Consider the following 24,524-nt stretch of genomic DNA (forward strand, 5'->3'; position numbering starts at 1 on the left):
CCAGTAACGGGATACCTGGAGCTTTTCACCAGGATGTCAATGATTCTCATCACAGAAGACTGACAGTCTCACAGTTGTCATATATGAAATGAATTTGTTGCTTTTGGTCTAGTTCCTGAAGGACAAGAATACACACTGCAATAATGCAGTGGGATGGAAAGGGAGCAGAGACTGAGCAGGTCTCGCTCACAGAGGTGTTTCTGCAGCCACATCCCCTCCGCTGTGCTAAGGACCATGAGCTGCTTTAATCCACATTGCACCAAGTTTACTGCAAAGAGGATTTTCTGCCTCTGCACCCTCAGCCTGGCCCTCTGCCCAGCCATGAGTCACCATCCCCACAGGTAAAACAATTAATTAATCTGAGATATTAGAAGATGCCCTGCTCTACAGATTGCAGCTTCTTACACTGGGCTTAGTTCCTGATTTTAACAAATGACATGGAGGACCCCACTGACCCACTTCGTTCTGACCCTGAAGTGACTTTGTTAGTTTTTTTCTCCCCTTCCTTCATTTCAAAGGTTTATCTGCAGCCACACTTAGTTTGTGCATTTCTTTTTGTTGCTGAATTCGGATCCATTCTTTTTTTTTTTTTTTTTGAAGTTCTCTGCCACAGCTTGAGTTACAGATCTGAACATCTGATAAATATGAATGCCTTTTCCAGATTGTTTAATCTCACTTATCAGCAAGGACCTCTTCTATGAAAACGTCTTTCAACAGCCACTAGCAATATTTCTGTCTGTTGCAAATACTTAACTCCAGTCTTGTAACAGGAGTGACTCAAACTGATGGATGATGAAAAATTTAAACATTAGACTTCAGGAAGCTATCGCCTCTGTCCTGTTCTTGCACACACTGAAACCCTTTTCAGCTATTCTTTTGGGAGCACTACAGTACATGTCTCTCATTCAGACATATCTGGTTTCCTAGACAATGAAGTTTCTTGTGTTTGTTTCTGCCTTCGCCCTATTAATTTTGCAGTAAGGTTTGATTACTCTGCATAGTTTAACTCATGCTACCAATGCCAATCCTGATTTGTTTATACCAACTCATCCACTTTGATACATTTTGAGGGTATTTTAATTAGAGCATGCTAACTTAATATATAAGGAGAGTAAATGCTAAGGAAAGTGGTTTTTTACCCTGACTAACTCCTGTGGACAATTAGCAGGTACAGAAAAAGTCTGCCGTGAAACAGCCCCACTTGATAAGACAATCTGAGGGATGAAATAATTCCTTTTGTCAGTGAAACTAGTCTCATTGCAGAAGTTCACCGCAGCCTTTAGACAATCCCAAATCACCCTGTGAGGATCTCTTGCAGATCCCATCCAGCATTTCCCCAGAGATCGTTCCTTGCAACACGGCAGCATATGCTGTGATCAGATCTCCGAGATGTCACTCTTGCAGGACTCTCCAGTTATGATAAGCTCCCAGACTGCCTTCTCCTCTTGCTCCCTAAACAGCCGCTCTTCCATGTAAAGAAATCCTAGACATTTTATCACTCACTCCGATGCAGTCGCTGCCTTATCTGAAGCTTGATAACCAGAAAGCTAACCTCATCATCAGAAGTCTAGCTGATAAGCCCTTGCACCACCAGTGCCCCCTTGCAGCCAGGGTCTCAGCACCTCTGAAAAAAAAAACCCTATACGCAGTGAGGGAACCCTCAAGGGGGTCAGGCTGGAAAGAGGGAAGAAAGGGGAGGGCAGAAGAGAGGAAAGAGACGGTGGGTTCCCGGGGAAAGCCAGGACCCCGCGGCACTTTACCTGTCTCCGCTGTGCACACCTCCTTCCCCGCACTGCCGGCGCAGCGAGCTGGGCGGCTCCAGCCGGGACCCCGAGAGCGGGGGCAGGGACCGGGGCCAGGGACCGGGGCCAGCACCGCCTCGCAGCCTCGGGTGTCTGCCCGGCAGCCCCCGGGTGTCTGCCCGGCAGCCCCCGACCTTCAGCCGGAGGGGAGGGGAAAAGTCTCCTCTGCCGGGGGGCTCAGAGGGCGAGGGACTCTTGTCGCAGGCAGAAGAGGACGGTTCCCCTCCCGACACGAAGGGAGAGTTGCGTGGGGGAAACCCACGGGCCCAGGCTGGTGCTGCCCACGCCCTGCTCCCCCCACCTCCCCACCCGAGCGCGGGCAGGCGGCCCTGGGCTCCTCGGAGCGGAATGCGAACCGACTGTACCTGGGATCACCCAGCAAAAGGGGGCTGTGGTTTCTGTGAGACGAAGTTGTTCCAACTTTGCGTTGAAAAGTTTCCGACTAAATCGTGCCCTTGCACAGCATCTTTTTCCTGCGATGCAACACATCCCGTGCCACCTTGACAGAACAGACAGTTTAGTTACTCTCCAGGGCAAAACACCGCACATTAGCGAGAACACCGAGGTGCGACTTGCACACCGTCACCCACAGCAGGACAGGGACAGCAGAGGGACGAGGCAGAGTTCCCCAAGCCCGAAAGTAATGACTTCGGACTTGCAATAAACACTTGTTCCCTTGGATGACAACTTAAAGTATTTCAGGTAATTTAATCAACTACGGGACTCAAGTTTCTTTGCACGGGGCTGTGTGAGCAGACATTAACTGCACACAAACACACTCTCAAGGTCTAGAAAGAAAGAAGTCCCTTCCCTGACACAATGAGCCACGCTGCGCCCCGTCCTTTGCAAGGAACTCTGATTTTAGAAGTACAGGTGTAGGTACAGTCACCCAGGGCCACTTTGTACATTCAACGGGACTAAGCAGGTTTTTGATCCTGTTGAATTTAAGCTTACTCTGTTCATAGCTTTTCCCTGTTACTGCTCATGTTTACTAAGTGTTTTAATTCCCCACCTAATGTGTAAGAATACTTGTTTAAATAGAGGGAACAAAACAGGAAATCGTAAGAAAAAACCCAAAACTATTATTTACATTGCACCTTCTGTCCCAAAACCTCTCAAAGCTATTACAAACCAAAGTCCTAAGTGACAGGACTAAAAGATAGGAGATGTGAAATGCATAGTCTCGTGTGATTTTTAACCTGTGGGATTAAAACACTTAAGTACCTTTGAAGAAGTTTGTCTTAATGCATATTTGCTACATGAAGCTAAATTCATTACACATTAAGAAACATATTTTCCCACTACTAGAGGAGTACAAATGAAGGTAACAAAACAAAAATGACTGGATTGACTCGAAAGCATACATAGCTCATTTTTCTAACAGACAAATCTGATTGTCCTCTGTGCCAAAATTCAACAGCACATGCTGAAACAAGAATAATACTGAGCCTGAATTACTGTTGGAAAAAAACCCACTGGTCAAATCCCTTGTCCCATACTACAGAATACTTACTATTCCACAGAGATGACTGAGAATAAAAGACTATTAAATTAGCAAGAGAAATCACTAACCATCAGGCAAAGGAAGTCCAAGGTAAACCTAAAAAGACATGCTGAAGCATCCCACCTGGCATAAGATCAACAATCATTAAAAAAAAACCAACAACACACAATGCGCAACTTTTTTAGACTTCAAAAGCAAAAGATAAGTCAGTTCTTACTTTACTTACCAGCTGATATACAAGCTGAGGTTTCTCTGCTCTTTCACAACACTTATATCCCAAGCAATGCAAGACATACGCCTGCCAGTTCTGTACTACTTATGATGCCACTTGTTGTTTTAAAGGAAGGTTATATCCCAACTGCCAGAAATTATCCATTTTAAACAGAGTTTTTAAAACAAGACACGTTAAAATAAATAGCATTTATTTAGTGTTCCTGAAGAAAAGAAAATGTCCCAGGCTAGCAAAACCTTCAAAATCAGGTCCCTATAGCCTGATCCTCAGAGGCAGTTTGACTCACAAAATTTGCAAGAAACTGCCTGCAAGTTTTTTAAGATTAAAACTTTCAGGAACAACTTGCTTAGAAAGCTTGTTATTAAACCCATCAGTTTAAAGTGCAGTTTTGGCAAGTTCTACCGTAACACCTTTAGCTGGAAAATGGCATATGCAAAAGCAATGAGGATTTATGAGGCTTTGAGAGGAACATGAAGGAAACCCAACCAAAAGTGATACATTTTTTGTGGACTGTTATCCCTTTAAACAATACTTAAATGCTGTTTAAATAAATGCAAGGTTCTGCTGCTACTGAGAGCTTGATTCTCAACACAAAGAGCAGTTGCTGCAGACAAGCGTGGCTATGGTTACAAAAATGAACACAAAAGTTAATGCAAAAAGTCATCTCAAAAAAAGTTTATTAGCATGATTAAAAACATGTGAAGAATGACAGTAAGAGAGAAAGTAACTTAGCATGGAAGAATATCCATTTCAACAGTTGATATTCAACAAGGCTTGAACTGAATGGATAACTTTATTGCCAGATTTCACTTGATTTCTTTAACAACAGTTCACATGGTATCAGTTTCATCGTTATTAGGACTATTGCTTTTGCTTGGATCTGATCCCTGTTGCAGGTAAGTATAAAAAAATATCCCCCATTACTGCTGGACTGCAGAATGTATTGTTGGTTTAAGAGCTGGTAAAAAAGAAATTCTCAACTGAAGAGTCTGTTTAAAAAAACAACCTTTTTTTCCTAATCACACTACAAAGAAATACATTAGTATTTTGGCCTTTAAATTTCTTACATGGTATTTATTTAGCATGGCAGTCCCCAAATTCCCTCCCTTTAAGTAACCATAAACCAAACTCCTCTTTCAGAGGCTGCTTCTGGGGTTAGATTCTGGAGATTTACTTCATACACGCTTACACTGGCTTGAGGACGAAGACAGCATCATCTAGTACATAGTAGTCATTATACATATCACCTTCACATAGGTATGGCAGTCTGGTGAAAGCCTCTATGGCAAAACCAGCTTTACTGAAAACTTCTGGCAGGCTATTCACCTGTTCTTCCCACGTGTGCCCTTTGATTTCCAAAACTTCTGAGGGCTTTTCCCACTTGCCACCTACTGAGAAAACAAAACAGTTTTGTTTAAATGATAAAGAAAACTTTATTGTGTGATGTATTTTCTTACAGAAAGCATATTACACAGATTATATTCCATTCCACTCCAAATAGAAGGTTGACAAGCCATTTGTAGAGCTGTTGCAAGATCAGTTCAAGGTTTTGCCTATTGTTCAGAAGCAGCGCCTTCTTAAGGTTATCTTTTGTCACATTTTTAACTAGCAGTTCCAAGACTGGCTGAAAAGGAACCTCCGTTAGTGAGGCTGGTGTTCAGCAGACATGGTCAGACAGATTATTTAATGAAGAGCTTTTCCAGCATTATAAAATTCTTTCTTTATGCCCACTGTCTGGCCAAAGATGGCTTCAGGTAATTACAGTAAATAGAGCCAGCAAGTTGAAAACTATGATTTGCTGTGAAGCTTCCATCAGTAGACCACCACCTTATAATGGATGGCTACAGAATCTTTGTTCCTCCAGTGGCCACCTACTAGCTGATAGGATAAAGACTGCTTAGGGTCATATAAAATTAAGAAGCCAAACACTGTAGCATGTTGGAAAACGTGTTGTCATTTGTTATATGCAATGAAATAATCTGAAGGATTATAGGTACAACTCTCAGAAGTTCAAAATTTAAAACTCTTAACTCATTTTCCAAGTAAAGTCATCCACAAATAACAGATGTTTTCTGGTTTGGTCTGTACCTTTAACCCGTTTGCTAAATGCAACAGTAAACACCCTTCTAAACAGGAAGTTCTAAATCTTGTGATTCAGAGCGTTCTGCAACTCCAAAGAGTTCCTAAGTTCCTCTTCCTTCAAGCAGAATCATTTCCAGAGAGCTACAAGAAATGGCATCTTTCACCAAATTAAAAAACGTGCTAATGCTGGCATTTGACTGGATTCTGTATGGTGCTGGTAAGACTTTAAGGTTCTTATATTTTCCCATGTAATAGCAGTTAAGCAAGACTGAAAATGTTGTGGTTATGATTTGCAACATAGCTACAAAATAAGAGCAGTAAAAAGTTTTTCTGAGAATCAAGCTAATTTCTGCTATCTTCATACAACTTCCAAATTAAACAACTGTTAGCAAATGCTTTTTCTTCCAAAAGTCTGACATACTCCTGTAATCTATGATTTCTGGGTCAAATCATACTGCATTTTGCTGCAAAGAATGCTCCAGCAGCAGCAGCATGGTTTTCACTGCAGCTGTGCTTGTTTGGGAGGAGGGTTTGGGAAGCTGAACAGACAGTATCTGCATGAACTGAATCCATGGAGTTCTGCTCTGCAAGGCCATCCAGAGCCCTGAAGTAAGGTGGAAAAGAGAAGGGGATCAACTACAGAAGCACAAGCTACTGCCTTTCACCACACAGGGTGCAGGTACACCAACAGTTTATATTACTACAATCTTCAGACTGCTGTAGCTGCTATGGAACGGCTCTGATGTTGATCTGATGCAGAAGTAGAGTTTCATTTTATTCCTGTAGAAGTCACAGACATGGAATCTGCTTGGATTTGGTCTATAAAACACTCAGTGAGAAAAGTGATGAAGGGACAACGCTGATTGTCCACTGTGGACAGGCTTATAAATTGTGTATCAGCAGCAGATTAAGAGAGTTCAGTTTATTTTTCTTCTAATTTGTTATTTTCTAGGAAGTAGAAAAGGATGCTGTTAAGCTACTACCTTCATTTTCACTGTAATAATCTCATTATCACCACTGTTTAAATAACTAAGCAATTTATTTGAATAAAATTAAATATACTAAAGCAGTATTTAAATTATGGATTTCTATAAGGACTTAAAAAAAATCTCCCAGACCAGTCATTTTAAACCTTAAATTTCAGTTCCTTAATTAGAATTCTCTTCTCTGATTAACCTTCCTGTTTTCTCTGCACACGTTTTTTAAATGTCAGAACTAACAAGCAATATTATAATCCTTAGAAACCCAGAGTCGATACATGTGATGAAGTGGAAGAATGTCTAGGAACTACTATGAATTCTAATCAATGTTATGAAATTGTTAAATTATAAATGTCTCCATTTATGACATTTCCACTACCTGCCATCATGCTGTCTCACTTGACTCAGATCAGGAACACTGGAGGAGAGAGAAACCCTTGCAGAAATACTCCACTGAGCATGTCACATGACACCCAGTCGTGTTCCCCCCCCCCCCCCTTACCCCCCCAATCCCCCAAACACTTAGGACTAAGTCTGAGGCAGGGAACTACACAAAGTATTCTTTTGGTCTTCTCCAGGGCCAAAGCAGACATTCACATTATTTTAGATATATGCATCTTCTCTATACTTTTTCAGAAAAACAGAATGCTAAGCACATTACCACATAGGTAAAACTGTTAAATGAACACATGGGCAAGCTGTAGAAATTATCTAAAAGAAAAGTTTGCTGGAAACAACCTTGAAAATTTCAGGTTTGAAACACAGTTGTTTTTTCCCTTTCCTCCCAACTTTTCTCGAATGAACCAGAAGTAGCTTATTTTCTTTTTAGACTGTGGCTTGCTTTTTAACTGTCCCTCGCATTACCAATTCTTTATTCCCAACAGGTGCTGCAGATACCTGCCAAGTCACTGTAACACAACCCAGATTTCAGGAAGCTGACTACTCTATGCACACTGTGTTCCTAACATGTGCTTTTACTGCCTCTGGATGCTCCTTGTCTCCACCTCAAGTTCTATGGTTTCGCTTTTTAACTAATAAACACGAGGATTTGTGTATTCCTAGATGCACGGATGATAAGTACAAAGTACATTTATCAGAAAATAACATTTCACTTCAGATCAATGATCTGACTGTAGATGACAATGCTGTTTATATCTGTGGAATAGCATTTTCAGATTCAAGTTCACCCCGTTCTAAACAAACAGGAGATGGAACAGTACTAATGAAAACAGGTCAGTTGATCATTTTTCTTAATGAAGCATCTTAAAAGAAATAAATTTTCTTACCTAAATACTCTCTTTATTGACACTTTCAAGAATGGCATTTAAGATGGAAATACCAACAAAACCATTGGGAGTAGTATGACTAAATTAAAATATTAATAGTAAAACCATGGAGGGATTCTACAAATAAGCATCTTAACCTCGTTTGCTAATTAGACTTTTCTGTCATATGATGCAAATGACTAGAATTCTACAGAAGAAAGAAGTTTTGTACTCGTGTTGTCTAACCATAGTCTACATCCTCTTACATAAAGACTTTAATGGCTATCAGAAAGGAAGTATCAACAGAAAAATGAGAAGTAGAGAAACTGACATTTAGTGGAAATAGGTGCAACAGAGTCTCAGAACTGGGGATTCACTGTGCCAAGCTGAGAAAAAAGTTTTAATTCTGAACCTTTGTATCATTTGCCTTCTAGTTAAGAAAGCGATGAGACTTCATTAACTACATTTCAGCTTTACATGCCTAAAACGGAAAAAAACCCTAGCTGGATTATTACTTACATTCCTTCCTTCCTCTAAGTGCATTTCTGAACAAAAGCCTCTAAGCTTTATTCAGATATTCCTTTAAGAGAGCAGAAAACTGGATTCTATTGTCTACCCCTAAAGGAAGGGTTAATAATCAACAATAAGTCTCCATTGCCGTTGCAAATATTTAGCAAAACAAAAGAAAAGTGATCTCACTAAGGAATTTAAACTGAAAATTAACCAGAAAATATTGATGGGTGTGAGGTTTTTTTAATTCCTCAGAGGAAGGGGGCTGAAATGATGAATCTTAAGAAAATTATGTGAATCAGAAGAACTGTCCTTTATTCTAATACTCAATTCTAATAAAGGAGCAGAGAAGCAGCACAGCAATGGAAAACTCATCTTCATGATCATCGCCTCATCGTTACTGTTTCTATACAGCACTACTGTATTCACATTCTTTGTAGTCTACAAGGTAGGCTCAAAGTGCTTTTTCTGATTCTGTTAATTTTGTAAATCTAAGCAGTTTTAACATCTCCATAAGGAGAATAAAAAGACATTCCTAGATTCCACAACTTTTATGATTACGTTTTAAAGACGTGGCTGGTTGAAGTTCATAAGCTGCACACATCTGCAAACTCGTGTGGCACATACCTGTACTCTTAATAGCAACCACATTTTCTTTTTTCAGTAAAGTGTCTAAAAGAAAAGGTATTCTGAAGTTAAAATTATCCTGAGAGTATTAATCAGCAAGTTGGAGATTATCTACCAAGGCACACTCAAAAAGCAAAACTAGAAATTACCATTGTAAGTCATCAACTCTCTGGATTAGTTTCCAGTAAAAGTAAAATAATTTAAATTTAATGTCAAAGTACTTGTGAGCTGCAGTAAAGTTACTGCAGACTGAAGAGAGACCTTGGTAAAACTTAAAAATATCAGAGACTTGGAAAAAGTTTTATGCTTATAGGAAACAAACACATTAGAATGCACCTGGTTAAAAATTACATAACTACTGGATTTTATTTTTTTAAATCTAGAAAAAACACATTGTGTTTAGTTAAAAACAAACACCCGAAGCTGCAACTGGAATCTTTACATAATAATGAGACTGACATGAGAAAGAGGACTTCACAGTCCTAAATGGTATGATATGGTAAAATGGTTCTTTGCTGTAGTGATCACTGTCTAAGCATAAAGGTAGGACAGTCATTTTGATTTTTGTTCTTCTTTAAACTGGGTGAAGTAGTATAGTGGGAAAAATTAATCAAGACTTCTTCAGGGGAAAAACCAATATCTGTGATGCCATTGGTTTATTTTTGAGAATTGGGTAGTGCTTCAGGGAGGTCCCACTGTACTCAAAGCAAAAATACCTGCAGCATCTACTACCAGAAGCTGAAAAAGGCCTTTACACACTTGAAAACTGTTTGACACTGTAAAAGGGTAACGCTTTTAACTATTCTACCTTAGCAGTTGGCTTCTCACCTTATGTTTTAATAGTTTTTTATTTTATTATCCCTCCCTCCAGTTAAAACCAAAGCTGCTAAAGAAAAGTGGGAATGAAGACCAAAGAACAGAGGACTCTGTATGTTACCACTTTGTTTGCTTTGTCTGTGATTCAGAACTTTTTTCCCTGTCTTTTTCAAATATATTTGGCATCAATTTTGTGATTAATTGACAATTCAGTTAGAGACATTCAGAGCTGTTAAGGCTTCACTTCAGATTTGTACAAAACTAGTTAATGATTTTACATTTAACTAATTTTAACTAATTAGCTAAATAATTTCTTTTAAACAAATTGGATACAGGATAGTCAATCTATGTAAAGGCCATCTCTAATACACAGCTTCCTTTATGTTTTAAGTAAATTTTGTTCGAACTTCTTCTGAAAAATAACAGGTTTTGCTATTAATTTTTTGTTTGTTTAAATGGTGCATTCAGGTAAGCCCTAAAGTATTTAAAACAAGTCTATTAAGAGCCTCTATCACCATGTATCCTTGAATAAAATTCAGAAGCCATACATTTAAATATCCATTAAAGAAGGTATATATGTTAAGAGATGTAATATTAATGTAATTTAAAACCCTTCTGCCTGCCAAACCGTATATTCTTAAAGTGTTACTTAGTAACATTCCTGAAGACATACAGGGAAAAAATCAGAATTATAAAAGGTAGAAAAAGATGTTTACCCCAACTTCAAATGTAGCACTGACCTAAAATATGTTAAATAATTTGCAGAAAATCAGTAGTGGACGAAAAATTTTTCGAGCCATTGCCCAAGAACTTCAAAAGCAGAGGTATGCTGAACATTGCCAACAGCCTGTAAGTATCTATCTAACAATACTGAAATTTATGGGGAAAAAGAGGAACTAACAATTTTTAAGAGTATACTATTTCTATTTCCTCCCTCTGGAAATAGACTTTCTTTTTGAAAGTTGATAGAGGTATAAAAAAAAGTGTTCTGCACAACAGTCAAAGACATTATAAAGCATTCTAAATGACGATACATAGACAATTACATATTATGATACTATATACCTTATAGAATGTATGTATGTACTTTTAAAAATAAAGTGTCCATAAATTTGTATTTTGCCAAGAAGTGGTCTCAACAAGTGGTTCTGGACTGTTTGGTAAAATGCATACAGCTATTAAGAGTTCATTTTTGAAAAATATTTCTATTACAGTTCCTCTTGCTTCCTAAGCCCAGGGTAGCTAGGTGACAGAAACGTAACAAAACTCTAATAAAAGTTCTACAACATTCTTACAGATATTTCCCCCTCCTTCAACTTACAGAGCCTAAACTAAATATTCAACATCACTGGGTAAAGCCACACAACTTATTTCATCATTCCAAATTTATGCCAATAAGTCTTATATGACCATATGACAATAATTTTGCATATGCCATGTAAGTTACAAAAAAACAACTTTAGAAGTCACACGTATTTGCAAGCTGCGAAAAGAGCTTCAAAATCCTGCTTCAAAAATGTTGCTTCTCTTGAGAAACCATATAAATTCTTCCCTATTCTGAGTGTGGACTGCACCACTTCAGAGATGCAAGGAGAAACCAAAAGAAACATAGAACAAAGTCAAACACTTCTCCTCTAAACATTTTTACTTCATTTATTTCCATACAGCCCCAATTGTTTCCCTCTGTAATTACACCTTTAAAGACTTCAAGTCCCTGCTGACATGACCTGGTCTTTCGTTTGAGCATCATATATGATCACAGTGAAAAAAAGGGGTATGTTTTACTGCCTCCGTGCTCCCTGAAGATTAGGAAAAGCCAATAGGAAGAGGAAAAGAAATATGTTTTAAATCCTGTAGATGCCACATGGACAAAAGCAATTGGATAAGTGGGGAGAAAGGAGTTTACTGAAACAGTAAAGGGATGGAGTTTGTCTCAAAAAGGAAATTCTGCCTTTATTTAAAAAAAAAAAAAAGTTCACATCAGTAACGAAATACTTCTACATTTTTCCCTTAGGATGTTTTGGAAGATGACACTGTTTATCAGAACAGATGAGCATGTGTGGCAGTTCAGATTTGTTCAATATTTCTCATGCAAGCAAAGGGGCAGATGAAGAAGTTAAGCTTCTTCACAGACATTCTTTGCTTTAAAAAGAGAGGAGAAAACCTTGCAGGGCAGTGTTCTTCAAGAGTATTTTCTAAACAGATCACCAAACCCAAGTGCATTGTACATTACATCTATGTTATATATTAATTCCATTTTCCATTCGGCAAGAATAAGAACCATGGGAAAAGACTTCTTCATCTTTCATAAGAAAATGGCTAATGCTTCATAGAAGTTTCCTTTTTCTAGTTGAGATTTAATTCTATTTAATTCTCTTTCCGTCATTTTATATAAATTTACATGTATTCCTTTTACATGAATTGAGCATTTGTGAAAGATGTATGATATTTGACAGCAACAGAAAATAAACTCATTTCATAGCTGAAATTCTGGTTTTAGTCATGTTAATGTGATAGTTATCAATGTAACAGATATACAGATCAACAGTTACTAAGTCTTAACAACAGCTTAAACATAGCAAAAGCTATGTATTCTGTAGACAGGCAAGCAGAAAAAACAGACAGTATAAATGCATGTACTATCATGGTAAAGCTCATTTGGATGGGAGCTTCTTCCTAGCCTGTTTAGGAAAGGAAAGTAGTGGTCACAGTGAGAAGGTTGCTCTTGCAATATTAAAACTCACTTGCTAGACAGACAATCCCCATCTTCCAGTCCTACCATCCAAAGTCAGAATTACCTGGAGCACCAAGTTTTTCCTTTACATGCCTGTTCAACATGGGATACAAGCATGAATGCAGAAGTATACTCCCTAGACAAGGTAGTATACTTTTTTTTTAAAGTACCTTTTTTTTTTCAGCAGTTGCTATGTAGACAGTCTACAAAATCAGCACTTTTACCAGAGATCTGTTAGTATCATGCATTTTCCCTACAAAAGAACAGCTGCATCTTTTATCATCATTTAAATAAAGCAAAGCTTTGTTTAACAAATGAAACACCATTTCTCACTTCAGTGAGATGAGAACTGACAAATGAGACAAAGCAAGGGTTCATCTAGCACAGTACTGTGTTTTCAGCTCAACTTAGTACCAAGTATTTCAGGAAGATGGAAACACACATTTGTCGTCTTATCCCTGTCAATCAATCACAAGGACATTAAGGTGTTCAACAAGAAAATTTCACAATCCCAGACTGCTAGTGTTTACTACTTCTGAAGTATGGTGTCTCTGACGTTTTTAGTTTAGAGAAACTTAAACCAGTCTAGTCATATATTATCTAATAATGCCTTTATATAAATATCATGTCTATATTAGGGAATACAAAGGATTTTTTTATGACCCTATGAGATACCTATAAAAAATATCAAGTTATAATAATACATGTTCTTATGTGACTAGTCTAATACCTCATGATTCATCCAGCTTACTTGCCAAATTTAGACACGTGCAATAAGTGCATTACTGTTCTGCATGTTGAAAATAAAACTCTGAAAAGTCCCAGAAAGAATTTATGATTAAGCTACTTTGGACTCTAGGTGTCACTGTAATTCCAGAAACAGTAAGCACTGAAATATATTTTGCCTCCTCCTCCACCTTGCTTTGTTCTCTTAAAGCAAGTTTTATGTTATTCACATAGACAGTTTCCACAATTACCCTCCCATTACATTACATGTAATCTTGTTTTGATTAAAATAATTTCTCCATTTCTAGAAACTTATCTATACACTGATCAAACACCTTACCTGCCTCATGTCTTCTCCATTTGTTCCCCCCTCTAAAATTCAAAAATTTCCCTAGGCAGGCCTAAACTGTTTTTAATTAGCTGCTACAAGAAGTTACTTGAGCCATGAAACATACTCCTCTATGAATGTTCCAAGTATATATTTTTTTGTAAATATAAAGCATATGTACACATCTAACACTTTTTAAAATGCATCATCTTGTAGAATACCTGAATGAAAATACCAAAATTCTAAAATCATTTGTACATCATGAGGACAGTCTGGCAGTTGTCTATTTCTTTAAACTACAGTAAATAGATCTTAAGTTGGAAAGCTTCAGTGGAATGACAGTAACTTTTGTGTGCTAACTTGTATTGTCTAAAGAAGTTTATATGGGCCCATATCCATAATAGTGGTAAAGAGACAAACTGAATATGTTTTTAAGTTTCAGAACATATTAAGGAAACAAAACTGCCTTAAGCAAAGTGAATAATCTGCTACAAGTCACCACCACAAACAAAAGTATGACTCTGGTTTACAAGACATCTTACAACAGATTTCAACTTTCAACAAGTAGGAATGACTGAGTTCAACAATCACAGAACAAGTTTCCAGTCCCTTGGGATTTATAAGTTTAACAATCTCTTCTCCTCCCAGTATACTGTAGGGGATTAATGATGAACGATATAAGTGGACTTAGAATAGTTTCTTCCTTAACTTATCTACCTCCTGTTGAGCCAGGAAGTTGCATGTGGTCTGTCATATGGTTACCTAACAACTTGCAGAAAAGTAGCTGCTGGGTGCAATAGCGATTGCAAAACACAATGGCACATAGTTTTGAAGGCACACAAACAAAAAAGCCATCCAAATAATTTCTCAATTTCTGCTCCTAATATGCCAATGAAACACTAGAAAGACACTGCTGTTATTTGGAATTTTAAAGAATATTTAAAAGAGGAAGCCATATTGTTCCACATTATAGGAACAATAAGCTGTAACCAAATATGCTTGAAATCCTGTACAGATGTGTAAGTCAACCCCCCCATCTCATTTAAGACACACTACTTTTCAGAATAGTTACAAAATTATACACCCAAATACTGTATTTTAAGAAATTCTTCATCTGATGGCATTATTTTTTACACTTAAAACTTTTTACCCCTCCCCCTCCTCCTGCCAAAATACCACTGGCATATAAAAAGCAGAAAACAGATACAGTTTGATGCATTTGTGATTGCCAGATTTTTAAGGTTATTAGTTCTGTATTTTCCGGGCATACATGCCTTTCCACAGACAAATCTTAATACTCAAGGAGAGATAGTGTCCAAACGATGACTGATGAACACCAGCCTTCTCAAATTCAAACCACCTTTAGGGTGCCTCAACCTGAATCCACAACCATAGGTAGGAAAAAAAAAGTTTCTAGTCTCTTTTGAAGTTTAGTCATAAGGACAGGTTCATTGAAAATCTCTCATGTACTCCTTTAAAATGCAACTAGGGGAAATAATGGGGCTTTGGCACTTAATTTTACTTTTTTATTCCAGTTACTAATACAATATAAATAGTGGTTGATACTTTGTATTAGTAGGGAACTATATTTTACTTTGAGAGCTCATGTTGGAAAATGAATGTTATCTCCTTACAAATTTTTAGGTGCAGCTCATCTGGAACACTTGAAACAGTTTGGCCTGAAATGTTCTATTCAGTATTAGAGACAGTTCTGATGATTTTGCTCAACTGGTTGCTAGAGACAACTGGGGTTACCTATATGACAGCAGCAGAGGGCCCTAATCAGAAACCAGTTTTCCCGTGTTGCTCCAACACAGCTCAAATGTGGCAACCTGCAGAACAGGATATGCGACTTCAATATTTGAGCTTTTTGGTGGTGCCAACAACGTATGTTGGGGAATTAAGAAAACAGCTTACATCATGTGGCCTATTTACCTATGATTTCATACTTCTGAACATGCACCATACAAGTTATTTGCAAAAATCAAACACAAACATGCAAATTATTTATTAAACATTTAATTTGGGATACTATAACCTACAAATGTTTTCTTTACCTGCCTAAATAGCTATTAATCTGTGTACTTACCATTTTCCACATATGGGTGAAATGGCAGAACTAATGCTAGAATGACTCTGCCTCTAGTTGGCTCCAGTACACTTCTAATATCTTTTAATACAGTCAGTGGTTGATCACAGCGATCCAGCAAATTCAAACAGCTGATAACATCATACTGAAATCCTGTGTTTTGCCATTCATTTATACCAAGCACCCTGCAATGGGAAAGAGATACAGTCTGTTAAACAAACACAAGCTGAGTTCAGAGAGAACCACTGAAGACAAAATTCCCTATAGATGTGTTGATAGTGCAGCTAAGGTCAGCCACCTAGGCAATGAGAACACAGACATGATCCTTCTGGTCTTTTGCAAAAGAAAACTAAATCAATGATGGGCGTGGCTATATATCCGGCCATACGAACCTTTATATTGCCTTACAATCATCAGGCAATAAAGGAGACAAAAACCAAAACCCCAGGTATTAAAAAAATGTGTTGTCCTAGAATAAAACTGAAGATACTTCTCAAGAAACAGCAAAGCTGAAATATGATTAATGGCTTGCTGCATTCTATTATCTACTCTGATTTACCAGTGTGCAAACCCAGATTGCAAAGTTTCCACTCAAAGACAGGTGAAGAAAAGAAATCCATAATTCCTCCATTCTTTGCGTTGAAGTCTAGGTATATAGTGCCTGAAATACTAACCATTACCAAACAAGACTGGATCTGCTGCTTGCAAGAACCTCCAGGAGCTGTGACGAGTGCATGAACAAAGATCTGAAAGTCCTGAGGGTTTTTTTTACTAAATATTATTCAGTCTCAACAGCAGGAGCTAAGCGTAGCAAGAATAAAAGAATCTTTACATGGTCACCTATACTGTGGGATTAGATAGACACAGATTATTGAGGCATCCCTATTGCCAGGATTCAGTTTGCTTTCTCTGCAGTACCTGTATTTTCCTCTTGTGATTTTGGACTGTTTATTTAGGCTGTTCATCTGAATTTCATCTTTCTGACTCCCTTGATTAAAGCAATTTATGCAAGCTATGAATAAAGAGACTTCAAAATGGTTGTTGCCTATTTTGTCTTAACTGATAACAGGTAATGTCTGCATAGCAAAAGCACTGGTAAGAGGGAACATCAGACATGTTTGTTTTCCTACTTTTGTACAGGTTAACCTTTTCCATAACAATAGAGAAACTGACTGAACATACTGAGCATTCATTAAATATTACGAATAGATTACTTTGCTCTAATGTCTGCTTTAAAGGATGTAGGGAGCATTCAGTCCAATACCTGTATTTCTTTTTCTGAAGCTGCCATATCATAGTTTCAGACAATTCAGTGGCATAGATTTCTTCAAAGTGAGGACTCATGACTTTAGTGACTTCTCCATCCCCAGCTCCTAAATCGAGAAGTCTGTGGGATTTCCATTCTGGATTTATTTTAAGCAGTCTTTGAAACTGTTCTGGGGAAAACACAAACATTGAGCCCCTTCCCAGCAGCCTGAAATGTAAAAATGAGAAATGATCAATTTTGTACAAACTTTAACAGGAAGGACAATGAAGTCATTTAGAATGTGCTTTGGCAGCAACCAGTCACACATAACAGTAGACAAGGTCACTGCTCGGATAAATTTTAAATCCAGTTCAACTTGCCTTGCACTTGTCAGAGATCAAACACATAGCCACATGCAGTTACAGTGGTTAAGACTTCAGCAGGAATTTGATTAGGTAAGGAAGAGCTCATGGGGTGCAGCTCAAGAAAATCGCCGCATTAAAAAAAAAAAAAAAAAAAAGGAATAGGGAGAGAAAGAAGGGGAAAGGTAAAATAAAGGCTGAACCTTATGTGTCACATTTGCAGATTTGAATCTCTGCCACCTACCTTAAAAAAAAAAAAAGATAAAATAGCAAAGGAAATAAAATGGCTGCAGACACAGAAGTATGCACAATGAATGAGGAATAGGATGTAGAAATAGGAGGGAAGCCAGGGAACAGGTTTAAAGAAAAGATGGGGGTAACACTGCTGGAGTGGCAAAATAGATTTTTTTTTTAGTTGTATGTTACAATGGCTTTTGCTGCTATCTGCAGATCCTGCTTTCAAGATGAAGAGCTGTGGAACAGAAAATAGGTAACTCATTAAGGAATTGGGTAGAGGTGACAGTTGGATTCCTTATAGATCAAGTCAATGACATACCCGCCCATAACTGTTTGAAGACTACGTAGTGACGGATTTCAGCTGTCATAGCAGAATTCAGAAGATGAAAGAGTTAGGAGAACAAGCAGAGGAAAAAGAACTGGTCAGTAATAGACTGAAGGTAGCTAAATACTATTATTTAAACTAATGTTGGATAGCAGGCTAAACTTAAAGACAATGAAGAGAAATCTTTTATGTGCAAGGGGAAAAAAGGTAAACAAAGATAAAAAGAATCAAAGAATAAAAAAATGTGAAAAGGAGGCAGCCTAGAAAGACTGACTGTACTAAAAACCAAAGAAACAAACAAAAAGGATAGAGCATACAAAGTCACATAGAAGAAACTAAAGCGGGATATGAAATGTATAAAAATAAACAGAGTACAGCCAATTTAAGTAGAGCCCCCTTGCAGCACACTTGTCAGTCCACGCTGTATAATTGGCTCACAGCTATTATTCCTAACAGCACTATGAGGTGTTATCAAAGCACTGGAGAGCCTTTGAAAAAAAATGGAAGAGAAAGGAGGAAGAGGAAACCAAAGGAACATTTATATAAAGCTGCAAGTAACTAAGAACACCACAGGGAAGCTCATAAAGTCATCTGGTTAGAAAATAAGGAAAACGATTATTTTTCTAGCCTTAGTAGACAGCTACTATCCTCATATCAGACTGTGCAGAAGTATGTAGTAGGTGCAGAGGTGGTGATGGTGGAGAAATCAGGTAAATGTAACAAAATTCATAAGGTCAAAACTGTTAAACATATGTCTGAATGGGGTGACATAAGCAAAAGAAAGGCACTGACTTTTTTTGGAAAAAATACTAAAGCACACACAAACAGCTAAACTCCCCTGAAGAGCCTGATGCAATAAGACTAGGAGAATATTGTTTTATGAACTTCTCTTCTCCTGCTTTCCTGACGTTTCATCAGTCAAACATGCTACATCAGAAGTTACCTGTTCCATGTACAGCTTACACACAAATTTAAGTTTTACAGAATAAGAGAAAGGACAGAATTCTCTTTTCCGTGTTAGTGTTACCAGACACAACACTCGGCCAACTTCTGCACTGTTTAGAAAGCTGCCTAGGTTTGCAGTGGGTGTGCATGCACTCTCTAGTAGAAAAGAGTTTTAGATGCAATACAGAACTGACTGGATACAGACATCTTCAACAAGGACAATCACAACAGTAACTGATATAGATATGGCAGTAGGTAAAATAAAGGGCAAGGTTGGGGGGGAAGAAAGCAGAGGGAAGAGGGATACATTATCTAACACAAAGAGAACACTTTTATTCAGAAGGAAATTAATACAAGTAATGGTTATAAAATACAATTGGAGTCCTCTGACTGTCTCTTATTAATTGCAATTACCTCCTTTGTCCCCCCACACTGGAAATGGTGTTCTTCAATTAAGAGGGTTGGGCGTGAAGAGCACAGTAAGGCATTTCAGATCTCTTAGACTGGCAAAGGGAAAACTAACTACAAATTTAAGAAAAGCTGACAGATCAAGGGGTAGGGCTGAAAATTTGAAAACTCTAAATCCAAACTGTATTTAGTTTACCTAAGATTGACTTTTCACTTACCCATTGATAGATGTTCTAGACATAAAGAGGCTAAAAATTGAGGACACAAAAGAGTGATAGAGCTGGATAAACAGCCAGCCTGATTTCTCAATGCTGTTATTTAAGAAGATCTGTGTTCCTTGGTCAAGGTAACTCTGGACAAAAACAGGCTGAAGGGATTCAGATAACTGTTCTGTGTTGCAGACATACCACTAGAGAAAGAGATAAAGGGTCATTAATAAGTTCAGCAATATAAAACCAGAAGTAGTTAAAACAAATTGAATACATTAGAAGGATATTATCAATTTCCGTAAACATAAAAACTTAGTTTTTCCTACAGACTTTTCAACAACCTTCAGGATTAATTTAACTTAGATTTGAATTGTAATCAAGTGAGGACCAATTACTTGCCAAGAAATAATGCTTTTAATTTTTGTCTTAATCATTACCCTGTACTTTGAAGAATTCTACAAATTCACTGGAAAGCAAACACAGGTCCTCTATGGAACAGCACCACACTGATAAAACACTATGAAGTGGGGTAATATTGTTTTCTATCTTCCAACTCATTCTCAACTTTTCCCCAGGCATCCTCTGAAAAGAAATCAGCAAGTGCATTTGCAGTATTTTTCCAGGAAAGGAGGTAAAGAATCCAATCAATACTTTAGACCACAGCTTGTCTGTCTTACAACATTGCTGGACTATGTTTCTTCACTTACCAGTACCAAGAAGCAGGTCCACAAGTCTTTCAAAACAATTACGTCTGTGAAGCTGCCTCCCAGCATCTCTACTAAACAAAGGAGCAGGTTCCCACATCTAGGAAGCCATCACTATCAGCTGAAAGGCAGTTGTATACTTTTATATTGGTAAAATCTAAAGCCCAAGCTAAAATGGGCCAATGATTCCATTCGCCTTGTGTAACAACCACTCCTATACAAACTAAACTAACACTGATATGCAAGCTACTGTTCAATTAATTGTGAAGAAAAAGAATGCTACTCTTTGATATCAAATCTAGCTGGAAAAGTAATAAACCATACAATATCCTAATATTTTACTTCTCAGGTGTAAGGCATATCTAAACTCCTTCAACACCTGCTCTACATTATTTTAAATGCAAAAAATTCATGCAAAATAAGGCAAACCTATGGAAATCCTGAAATTTTAGGACCCTCATGGCCATCTTCTGCACCTCCAGCAAATGCCTCTAATGCTATAGCATTCTGGAATGTCAGCACTGATAATAAAATTCAAAAGGTTGCTCATTGCTAGGTTGCAATGCCAAGCTACCCCCCCACCCACCTCAATATGCAGAAGTTACAAAAAAAGTTTTAAATGTAATTTTAATTAAGAATGTATCTTATTTTTCACTCTCCTACGCTTATGCAGAGTTATTGTCAGTCCTTCTCACAGAATCTCTAATGCTATTGTGTCTGTTTTCTAATATCAAGAATTATTCTGTACAGCTAATATTCTCTTATCTCCCCCTTAGATCTTGCAATAATGTTCCTTAATCTGGCTGCATGTATTTATTGTGCAGATAGGGAGTTATACATTTCTTAAAGAGAAATGGAGAGTTTTAACAGAATCTTGTAAAAAAGCATATAGAAGGACAGCAAATGGTCAGCTGGGATAACTCCCCAAGTCTGTGTAGCCATACTATGCAAAATGTATGCTCATATCCTGATCCCTTCACATTTGTTGTACCTTGTTGGGAGAGGAACAGTCACTTAACGCATGTTTACACAGTGTTCAGCACAATGGGACTTCCAGTCACTACTGTAATATAAATAATAATGGGACAGGGTTCTTATTCCAGTGTCCTGCTGCTTCACAATTATAGTGCCAGCAAGCAGAGGAGCGTAGACAGCGGCACCAAGATCCTTATGCTAGATTCATAAACAGGGGCTCCATCAAACACTGACCCAATGTAGCAAGGGATGTCAAGACCCTTCAGCCGAGGAGCAAATATATGCCTGCTTAAGTTAACTTTGAAAACCTCTTGCATAACAGCTACATTTCTGGCAGAATCAGACTCTCAACTGTATTTTTAAACACACATGTAGGTAGGTAGCACAAGTAAGTGATCCCTTCCTCTAAAAACCAGGTTTTGAGCAAGTCTGTACCACAGGATGGAGCCTGGTACAGGGATTCCTGAGACTGCTAATTTACCAGTTTAGGTGTTTTCTCACTGCAGCACAGTGCTAGTTAAATTAATCAGCATAGTCCAGTGATGCCCAAAAGGAATCCTGAGTTGTGAAAAACCACTAAAGCAGCAGCCTGTGTACTTTGTCCATCCATCTTCAGAGGCCAATTTCGAGTCTGGCAGAAGCGAACAATCCCAAGATGCTGAGGCGCAGGCTGGGATATGTGTCAGGTTCATCATGAGGCTGCTGCCTAGCTACACTGGACAGCTTTGGAGTGGCTCAGATGATCTGCCATTTTCAATGTGTTGCCATATTCAATCCAGAAGAAAATGTATCCAACTATCAAAGCTTTGGGAAACACAGGCTTTGTTCCATAAGCAATATGGCTACAAATATGCTGTACCTGAGCTCACACACCTTGGTACTGCACTGAACTGTCACCTGTAGTTCCAGGATCTGACCATGGAAACCAACAGTCCTAAAATTCTTGTCTTTAAGACTTCCAAATATTGATATATATTGACATAACCATTGGCAGAACAATGGTGACAAATGTGAGAAGATTGTTTCCGAAATTAGGCATTGTTCACAGACCTCCTAATTTCTTCCTCACGGTTAACTTTGCCAATAAGGTTATTGGCAACTACCTATATAACACTAGTGAATAGTAGAAATGATAGCAAACTACACAAAGAAGACAAAAAAAATAAAGCCACACAGGATGAAACCAACCCAAATTTCAAATGACAAAACTGATGAAAACCAACTTAATTCTGGAACTACTTCCTCAGAACAGAAACTGCCCTTGTTTTCCTCATGTGCAATATATGAAAAGCCCTTTTCAGGCCACTAGTTTCATGACAGAAAGCATATCAAGCTCTTATAGCACAACAGTAGAAAAACTACAGCACAAAAATCTGAAAAGGTAAGTTAAGACCTTTTTTATAATAAAAATTATAATTATTGACAACTCTTGCTTAATATTAGTGAAAGGAAGAAAATGTTCTTTTAGCTAACTTACGTAAAACTAATGAAGTCAGTAACACTATATAGAGTGAAAGTACCTGGGGCTCAACATGCAACCCTTACTTACGAGTAAACTCACAAACTCGGCAATCACAAATCTTACTAAACTTTCTAAATAATCAATATTTTAGGTTTAAAAGCTAGATCTTATAAATTAGAAATGGAGAGTATCCACTGCAGACCATCCATCTACCTGTGAATGACATAATCATCTCCATAACATATTTCCTTGGTTGACTTGTCTTTCTAGTAGTTTTTTAACAACAAAAAAGACTTTCAGATTTTCTTTGTTCACCAGAAGGAAGTTCCTTCTGTAAATCTGAATTCTGCTTCTCTTGTACTTATGTACTGAATGATCCAAACAGCAGACCATTATTCATTAACCCTAGTAACACCTTCACTCAGTAGCAAGATTCTGGGTGTCAGTGCCCACCCAGAGCACTAAAAAAACTCCAGTAATGGATCAGCTTGAAGAACTATAGTGCATAATTGTGTTCTTCTTTGTACAGCAGTCCTCATGTATTTATGCTACGTCTTCTTCATTAGCTCGTCTCTGTATATTTTACTTAGAATAAGTCGGTATCTTCCTTCAGCACTATGAGCTTTTGTTAGCCCTTCTGAACTCCTGTCAGATTTTCAGCAGCGTTTTGGTAACACATAGTGCAGATCTGAACATATTCCAAATGCAATCATATCACATAACCATTGCATTGCAAGGGTATAGTCCCTAACTTTTCCACAAAGTACTGACCCACGTGCCTATACTGCCCAAATATAGCACTAACCTTTTATCGCAGTCGTATCACATTGCAAACTCATTTCTAGTTTGCCATCTACTACTGTTCCAAGGCCTCTGTGAGCTTCGCGGCTTCCCAGTTGCTTACTTTTTCTATTTTCCTCTAGACACATCAATATTAATTAAAAACGTCTCTGATTGCAAACCTACCCCATTCAACACCACCTGCAAACTCCATTCAAGTGTACCTACAGAGCTCACCAAGAAAAACGCAAAACGAAGGTTTACATCTCTCAGGAGCAGCTCTGACGCCCAACCCGATGCATTATCAGTCTCGGGACACCGCGCTGGCTCCCCATCCCGCCGTTACCGCCGGACTCGCTCCGACGACCCTCCCGCGGCGAACACCCAAGCCTCTGGCACTCTTCGCCGGCATCCAGCCCCGACTACCTTCCCCCTGCGGCTCTTCAGCCCCGGTACCCCACCTCACCTCCCCAGCAGGCTCCCGCACGTATCTCGCACGGAGGGTACACGTCAACTTTCTCACCGGGAGGACCGAGCAGTTCCCTCTCTTTGTCTGGCGCTGCCCGGCCCGGTGCCCCCCGCAGCCCGCACCAGGGTCCCCCTCTCCTCTGCCCCCCCCCCCGCCGCGGCGGCCGGTACCTCAGGACGCCGCGGCGGCCGAGGACCCCCCCTCCCCCGCTCGCTGCCCCCGGCGGAGCTCCCCAGCTTCCCTGGGGGCGGCGGGAGGGAGGCCCCTGTGTCTGAGGTGGGGGGGAGCCCCCCCAGCCCAGCCCGGCCCCGCCGGGCACGGGGAGGGAAGGCGGGGTGGGGGAGGGGAGGGGCGGGAAGGGCGGCTGCCTCTGGGGCTGTACCTGGTGGTTCTCCCTGGCGCCCGGGGCTGGCTGGCTGTGGCTGCCCATCATATTCACGTAGAGGGACCTGGATAAAGGGCTCCTCAGGTACCTGGCAGGGCCAGACCACATCCTCCTCCTCAGCACCCACAGGAACAGGGTGTAGCAGCCCAGCCAGCACAGCCACAGTCTCATCGGGGGAAGGGGCGCGGAGTCACCCCCTCCCGCTGCCGCCGCCTCCCCTCTCCATGGCAGCGGCGGCGCCGGCAGCACGCAACTCGCCCGGCTCGGCTCGGCTCCCCTCCGGGGCCCGCACGCACGCTCAGGGCGGAACGCGCGGCGCCGC

General features: G+C 39.2%; 2 protein-coding genes across 5 annotated transcripts; one reads left to right on the top strand and one right to left on the bottom strand.

The window, feature by feature from the left end:
* Positions 1-4,198: 4,198 nt before the first annotated feature.
* Positions 4,199-24,524, bottom strand: METTL9 (methyltransferase 9, His-X-His N1(pi)-histidine). Its single transcript, XM_075058446.1, has 5 exons — positions 24,200-24,524; positions 19,437-19,627; positions 16,960-17,169; positions 15,696-15,880; positions 4,199-4,929 (listed from the first exon to the last, which is right to left on the bottom strand). Exons 1-5 carry the CDS (start codon positions 24,371-24,373, stop codon positions 4,724-4,726), a joined length of 966 nt encoding a protein of 321 aa, XP_074914547.1. The 5' UTR covers positions 24,374-24,524; the 3' UTR covers positions 4,199-4,723.
* On the top strand, positions 4,949-15,384 carry IGSF6 (immunoglobulin superfamily member 6). 4 transcript variants are annotated; one of them, XM_075058449.1, is made up of 6 exons: positions 4,951-5,837; positions 7,485-7,832; positions 8,717-8,823; positions 9,874-9,930; positions 10,584-10,667; positions 15,251-15,384. In XM_075058449.1, exons 1-6 carry the CDS (start codon positions 5,771-5,773, stop codon positions 15,272-15,274), a joined length of 687 nt encoding a protein of 228 aa, XP_074914550.1. In that variant the 5' UTR covers positions 4,951-5,770; the 3' UTR covers positions 15,275-15,384. The 4 variants fall into 4 exon arrangements, with proteins under 4 accessions (XP_074914551.1, XP_074914550.1, XP_074914548.1 ...); XM_075058448.1 differs by lacking the exon at positions 15,251-15,384 and adding an exon at positions 11,833-12,299 and having other exon boundaries at positions 4,955-5,837; XM_075058447.1 differs by lacking the exon at positions 15,251-15,384 and having other exon boundaries at positions 4,952-5,837; positions 10,584-11,634.

This window comes from Buteo buteo, chromosome 27 (genome assembly GCF_964188355.1).
Source record: "Buteo buteo chromosome 27, bButBut1.hap1.1, whole genome shotgun sequence".
Lineage (NCBI taxonomy): Eukaryota > Metazoa > Chordata > Aves > Accipitriformes > Accipitridae > Buteo > Buteo buteo.